Source organism: Pristiophorus japonicus, chromosome 2, assembly GCF_044704955.1.
Source record: "Pristiophorus japonicus isolate sPriJap1 chromosome 2, sPriJap1.hap1, whole genome shotgun sequence".
Lineage (NCBI taxonomy): Eukaryota > Metazoa > Chordata > Chondrichthyes > Pristiophoridae > Pristiophorus > Pristiophorus japonicus.
In genome coordinates this window covers 170132095-170139633 of record NC_091978.1, presented here as the reverse complement: position 1 = coordinate 170139633, position 7539 = coordinate 170132095, and the positions used below count along the sequence as shown (strand labels likewise).

Here is a 7539-nt window from a genome sequence, read left to right as displayed (position 1 = left end):
GTCCCTCTGTCCCTCTCTCTCTCTTTCTGTCCCTCCCCCTCTCTCTCTCTCTCTCTGTCCCTCCCTCTCTCTCTCTCTTCTCTCTGTCGCGCTCTCTCTCTCTCTCTCGTTTGTGAATACAAGCTTTCAGGAGGTCACTTTTATTCTATTTTTAGGAATGGGCCTGAACCGGGATATTGATGAGTCCTTTTGACCTTTATAGAGGTTTACCTAAAAACATGCTATCCAATGCTGTATCAAGTTCTTTGTCTCCATTCTTGTGTCAAAGCCTGCCCTAAAGATGTCTTATGATTTTGACCACATGTCTTTCTCTGTTTATATTTTCCCAGGGTTTCCTTCCTGTGGAATTTGTGTCTCATCTCTTTTCTCTGTATCCTTCTTTGATCTCATGAGGTCCAAGCCAGATATCTGCTTGCTTCAGAGTGTTACCTCCTTTTATGATGTAGCAAATGTTTACATTAACATCTACCAACTTCCATCCATTAGCTTCGCAAGCAATTCTGTTAATCTAACTACAAATCCTACCTTCACATTATACATAAAGTACATAGACACGGTTCAAGTCTTAACTTAAAAACAACAGATAATCACTTAGCAACAGGGAGATTGTATCTCTCTTCGGCAGGCCCTCGGAGTCGAGGATGACTTGCGTCCACACTAATGAGTTCTCTGGTGACTAACTGAGTCCAATGCGGGACTTACAGTCTCTGTCACAAGTGGGGCAGATGTTGGTTAGAGGGACGGGTGGGTGGGGTGCTTAGGTTGACGTGTGCTGTTTGCGTTTGGCTTCCGCTTGCTCCCGGCAAAGAGACTTGAGGTATTTGGCGCCTTCCCGGTTGCTTCTCCTCCATTTTGAGTGGTCTTGGGCCAGGGATTCCCAGGTGCCACTGGGGATGTTGCACTTTTTCAAGGATGTTTTGAGGGTGTCCATGAAGCGTTTCCTCTGCCCATCTGGGGCTCGCTTGCCATGTCGGAGCTCCGAGTAGAGCGCTTGTTTTGCGAGTCTAGTATCAGGCATGCGGATGATGTGGCCCGTCCATCGGAGCTAATCGAGCGTGGTCAATGCTTCGCTGCTGGGGATGTTGGCCTGAGCGAAAACACTGACGTTGATGTGCCTATCCTGCAAATCCATTGGCAGATCTTATGGAGGCAACGTTGGTGGTACTTCTCCAGTGCTTTGAGATGCCTGCTGTACATTGTCCATGTCTCTGAAGCATATAGGAGGGCAGGTGTCACTACTGCTCTGTAGACCATGAGCTTGGTACCGGGTTTGAGGTCCTGGTCTTCAAACACCCTCTTCCTCAGGCGACCGAAGGCTGCACTGGCACACTGAAGGTGGTGTAGGACTTCGTCATCAACGTCTGCCCTTGTTGACAGTAGGCGCCCGAGGTATGGAAAATAGTCCATGTAGTCCAAGGCCTCATCATGGATTTTGATAATCGAGAGGCAGTCATCATCATCATCATCATCATAGGCAGTCCCTCAGAATCGAGGAAGACTTGTTTCCACTCTAAAAATGAGTCCTTAGGTGGCTGAACAGTCCAATACGACAACCACAGTCCCTGTCACAGGTGGGACAGATAGTCGTTGAGGGAAAGGGTGACTGGGACTGGTTAGCCACACGCTCTTTCCGCTGCCTACGCTTGATTTTTGCATACTCTCGGTGATGAGACTCGAGGTGCTCAGCGCCCTCCCGGATACACTTCCTCCACTTAGGGCGTTCTTTGGTCAGGGACTCCCAGGTGTCAGTGGTGATGTTGCACTTTATCAGGGAGGCTGCTCCCGCTGCACAGCACTGCCCCCCCCCCAGTCATCAAGATCCACGACGCGGCCCTGGACCATTCCCCATACCTCGGAAGCCTCTTATCAACAGGAGCAGACGTTGATGACGAGATTCAATACCGCTTCCAGTACGCCAGTGCTGCCTTCGGTCGCCTGAGGAAAAGAATCCTTGAAGACCAGACCCTCAAATCTGCCACCAAGCTCATGGTCTACAGGGCTGTAGTAATACCCGCTCTTCCGTACGGTTCAGAGACATGGATCATGTACAATAGACACCTCAAGTCGCTGGAGAAACACCACCCAACGATATCTCCGCAAGATCCTGAAAATCTTCTATGAGGACAGACGCACCAACGTTGGCGTCCTCGACCAGGCCAACATCCCCAGCATTGAAGCACTGACCGCACTTGATCAGCTCCGCTGGACAGGCCACATTGTTCACATGCCAGACACGAGACTCCCAAAGCAAGGGGCAGTACTGTGTGGTGGGGCAAGTTGGTAGAGAACCTTTGTCTTACGGATGTTCAGTGTAAGGCCCATACACTCGTACGCTTCGGCGAGGATGTTGACGATGGCTTTGGAGTTCGACCTCCAAGTGTGCGCAAACGCAAACGTCGTCTGCATACTGTCATTCAATGACAGAGGCTGGGACAACCTCGGATCTGGATTGGAGGCGATAGAGATTGAACAGTTTCCCGTTTGTTCTGTAGATTAGCTCCACTCCAGCGGAGAGTTTATTGAGATGGAGCATTGCAGCAAAGAAGATCGAGAAGAGCATTGGTGTGATGACGCAGCCATGCTTGACCCTGTCTATTGGGTCTGTGGTGGATCTATTGATCAGGATCACGGTTTGTATGTCATCGTGAAGCAGGCGGAGGATCGTGACGACCTTTTGAGGGCAGTCAAATTTTAGGAGGACACTCCATAATCCCTCCCAGTTGACAGTGTCGAAGGCCTTTGTGAGGTCAAAGGCGGCCATGTACAGAGGCTGATGCTGCTACCTGCATTTTTCTTGAATTTGACGCGCGGTGAAGATCATGACCATTGTGCCCCTTTGTGGGCGGAATCCGCATTGTGACTCTGGAAGGAGTTCTTCAGCCACTGGGAGAAGGCGATTAAGGAGGATTCTTGCAATGACTTTCCCTGTGGCAGACAGCAGGAAAACTCCTCTGTAATTACAGCAATCGGACTTGTCACCTTTCTTGAAGATGGTCACGATTACGGGGTGTCTCAGATCTCCTGGCATGCTCTCCTCCTTCCATATAAGAGAAATGAGTACATGGATTTGCACCAATAGTGCTTCTCCGCCATGCTTTAGTGCTTCGGCGAGGATTCCATCTGCTCCTGAGGCCTTGTTCCTCTTCAGTTGTTGGATGGCCTTTTCAACCTCATGCCAGGCTGGGGTTGTGTTGAGATGGTGGCAGGAAGCATGCTGCGGGATGGAGCCGAGGACACTTGCATCGAAGACAGAGTCTTAGTTAAGGAGATCTTCAAAATGCTCCTTCCAACGGGCACTGACTGCCTCCCTGTCGTTGATGAGTACCTCTCTGTTCTTGACCCTCAGTGGGGTAGGACCTTGGGTGTTTGGGCCATAGGTAGCCTTGACTGCGTTAAAGAATCCATGCACTTCCATCCATTATGTTCGCAAGCAATTCTGTTAAGCTAACTTCAAATCCTACCTTCGCATTATACGTAAAATACATAAACAAGGTTCAAGTCTTAACTTAAAAACAACAGATCATTGTCTAGCAACAGAAAGATTGTATATTGTACCCTCCGTAGGAAACCAAAATATTAGCACTTCTAAGCATCCATGTGATCCAGGGAGACTTTTCGTCTGCAATTAGAACATAATCATTTAAACACCGTTTGCATCACGGTTTAAATCGCATAACCATATACATGTTTAGGCATCTTTAGTTTCTAACAGACCCCACCTTGAGAGGAAGAAAACTCTTATTTTGACCTCTCATTTATGAATCTCTACTAACTGTGCCAATTCTAGATTATTGGTTCGATGGTCCAGCATCTCAAATAACATGACATAATTGGAACTATGAAGATCAGGCATTGAGCAATTACTAGGGCTGCTGATACCATTCATGCCCAAGGATGCTGACTACCATTATAGGCTACTTCCCACTACTTGTGGTTCCCTAACTTGCTCATTGCTTTCTCAATTTGGGCATTGTCTTGCTGCATTTTAACCAAGTGTTTCTGGGAGGTACTACTTCTGTCAATAATAAACTTTAAACTGAGAGTTAGAGGTGGAATCGGATGTCTGAATTTCACCACCGCCTCTCGGGCTTCCTGCTGCATAGTAATATTTACTTGTATTTGGGTTGTATTTGTATTTGTATTTGAGTTCTTACGGGAATCAAGTGAACGTTTCCTACCCTTGTCATTTCAGTAGTCTTAAGCAAAAGGTTGGCCATCTGACCTGACTGGTGTCTAGCCCATGGGTATATTGGGTAGCAGGGGTGGTGATACAATAGCGTCCCTGACTTAGATAACTAACCCGAGTGTGATTATTGCCCGATGTTTGTACTTGGATCAATAGTAGACCGAACAGAAGGTTTACTCTCAGCCGGAATGGAATACTGCTTAACGGAAGAGTGGGAGGGTCCTCATCTCCTGACTTTCTATCACAATCATGTTTGGACTTGGCGAAAACGTATGAATTTATCTACATTATATTGCATCTGCCAAGAATTTGCCCACTCACCTAACCTGTCCAAGTCACCCTTCAGCCTCTTAGCATCCTCCTCACAGCTCATACCGCCACCCAGCTTAGTGTCATCTGCAAACTTGGAGATATTACATTCAGTTCCTTCGTCTAAATCTTTAATGTATATTGTAAATAGCTGGGGTCCCAGCACTGAACCTTGCAGTACCCCACTAGTCACTGTCTGCCAGCCAGTTTTCTATCCACGTCAATACGTTACCCCCAATACCATGTACTTTAATTTTGCACACTAATCACTAAACGGGTACAAATTGCATCCATGACATTCCACCAACCCTTACTTTTATCATGGATTGCTCGTGGGAGTGACGCCTTAAGTTGCTGTGAGGCACTTGCAACAGAATTTGTTTTAAGTCTTTCAACTCCCAACTCGGGGTGACAGTGACGGAAATCACTCTAGTCACTTGTTAAGGCAACTGGATTCATCCCCCAGTTTATTTGCCCCAATTCTTCGGCCAGTCCGGTGAGGTCAAACTTCTTCTGGTAGTGGATATTTCCTTCTTTGGAGATAGGTTGGAGGCTATAAAGGAGGTATCATTATCGAATAATTCATCCGAGTGTGTCAGGTCACCAAATTGAGTGGTAGTAGTGACTATATTAACCTACTTGGTTTTTACTGGGGCAGTTTGTCCTGGAAAGGGAGGGAGATGCGCAGAGTGCAGGACTGTTTTGGTAGATGGGGTTATTATTGCACTGGGCTTTTTTTGTTAGATCGTGCAAATTAATAATGGGATTCCTGGGTTTAAGGTGACTGACTGCTGCAACAGCCATCGTTTGTCTCCCCAGTTTTCCCTTCAATTCCATGATTTGTAATTCGCATTGAGTGTGGTCGGTGCTCGCCAGAGGGGAGTAATTCTCTCAAGGCCCCCCTGCCATCCTCGAGATCAGGGATTCATTTTTAATTTCTAAAGCCTTGTTATCCTCATAGGCCTGATGGTGGCATCTTGAAGCAACTCATGCTTCATCTGCCGAGGCTCGCTCTTGAAGCAGAAGGGCACAGGTTGTGACGTGTCTGTCCTGCCAGTTCTTGTAACTCCCTTTCAAGTTGTGCATTTCTCTCTTTCAGGAGTACAACTTTGCCTCCCTAGCGAATGGCACATAAGTGGGTTGTGTAAGCCAGCCTTTTTCTTGCTTCCTTAACTTTACATTTCTTCGCATCTACCTGGGATGCTATCTCGCCCCAAATCTCAAGAGTAACTCTTCTCACTCTTCTTGTCACCCTGCACTATCTTGGTTACCGCTTGGGGCCTCTAACTTATCCTAACTTGTTCGCAACTTTGTCTCTAAAATATGCAGCTGCCATCCCGATAACAATGCCAAATATCTTTATAAACCGAGACCGTCCTCAACTCTTTTCGACCACAATAACCCTTTTGCACTCTTATCTGGCTCGCCAATTTGTTGGAAATAACCTCTTTACGGTTATCTCTGGTCAATTTAAATAATCAGGTTCAAGTGCAAACCGGTAAATTGTGTTTAATCAGAGTTGAAGATGGAATGTAACACATCAGTTATAAGGCAAAAACACATAACCGTGACATGTAGTTGATACCGATCCAATTGAACAGACGGTTGATACATGTGAGCAATTCTCTTCCTTTCGTCTAGAGCTGCTTTTTCTCTCTCTCTTCCGTCTGAGTACAAGCTTTCAGAAGGTCACTTTTATTCTATTTTTAGGGATGGGCCTCAATCGGGATATTGTCAAGATCTTTTGACCTATGGCGGTTTCCCTAAAAACTTGCTATCCAATGCTGTATCAAGCTCTTTGTCTCGATTCTTGTGTCAAAGCCCGCTCTAAAGATGTCTTACGATTTTGACCACATGTCTTTCTCTGTTTATATTTTCCCAGGGTTTCCTTCCTGTGAAATTTGTGTCTTGTCTCTTTTGTCCATATTCTTTGATCTCATGAGGCCCAAGCCAGAAATTTGTCCGCTTCAGAGTGTTACCTCCTTTGACGTAGCAAATGTTTACGTTCACTTCTACCAACTTCCATCCATTATCTTCGCAAGCAATTCTGTTAAGCTAACTTCAGATCCTACCTTCGCATTATACATAAAATACATAAACAAGGTTCAAGTCTTCACTTAAAACCAACAGATAATTGCTTAGCAACAGGGAGATTGTACCCTCCGTACCCTCCTTAGGAAACCAAAACATTAGCACCTCTAAGCATTCATTTGATCTGAGGAGACTTTTCGTCTGCAATAACCATTTAAACACAACATTCTTCACGTAAGTTTTACTCGCACAATCATATACATTTTTAGGCACCTTTAGTTTCTAACATTTGTAAATGCTCACAATTATCTATTCTCTATTTGCTTTCTTCGTTTGTTTTCCACAACTAATAAACTGAATTGTCTATTTATTCAGTTATAAATCTCCATATCATCATCTTTCAATATAGTTTTTTTTTTAAAGCATTTATTGCAGTTTGCCTAACTTTTTACTTACTCATCGCATACCAATTTTGTTGCTTTAAATCATAGTTATAAGTTTCCAGGGTACTGTAATTTTGTTTCTGACAAATAATTATTTTGTATTTTCTCTACAGCAACGCTCTTGGTGGCAATAAATGAACTCCGAAAGAGTGCTCGAGCTAAAGGCATAACCTTTTATCAGTATGGTATGCCAGTTTTATATTTAATATTACAGTAAACTTTTTTTTTCAGGCGCAAATTTTCTGCACCTACATGGAGTAGGGAATGTATATGTGCAGAGAAATATTTCACAAAGCTGAATTAAGTATTTACTGTAGATGTTAATGTGAGTGGGGTTGAATATTAACACTAATTAAAATAGAAGCAAAAGTTCCAAATGTCCATTCCTCTGTTTCTACATGTGAGATCCATTTAATTTGGGCTCGTTCAAACTACCCTTCCAGCTTGTGCGACGTGAATACTCACATACCCGTTCACACTGAGACAATAACGGGCAATTGGCTCATTCAGGATTCTTAGCCAGCAGTTGAAAATTGGTGCCAATCAGTTTCTTGCCTGATAAACAGGCAG

The 7539-nt window shown here is 44.9% G+C and overlaps 1 protein-coding gene across 1 annotated transcript in view; it reads left to right on the top strand.

The window, feature by feature from the left end:
• The window catches only part of slc30a9 (solute carrier family 30 member 9), a 233118-nt gene that overhangs the window by 137817 nt on the left and 87762 nt on the right, over positions 1-7539 (top strand). Inside the window, exons 13-14 of the mRNA XM_070860729.1 lie at positions 5978-5993; positions 7083-7154. Coding sequence (XP_070716830.1) covers positions 5978-5993; positions 7083-7154 — 88 coding nt within the window. The remainder of the gene's footprint in view (positions 1-5977; positions 5994-7082; positions 7155-7539) is intronic.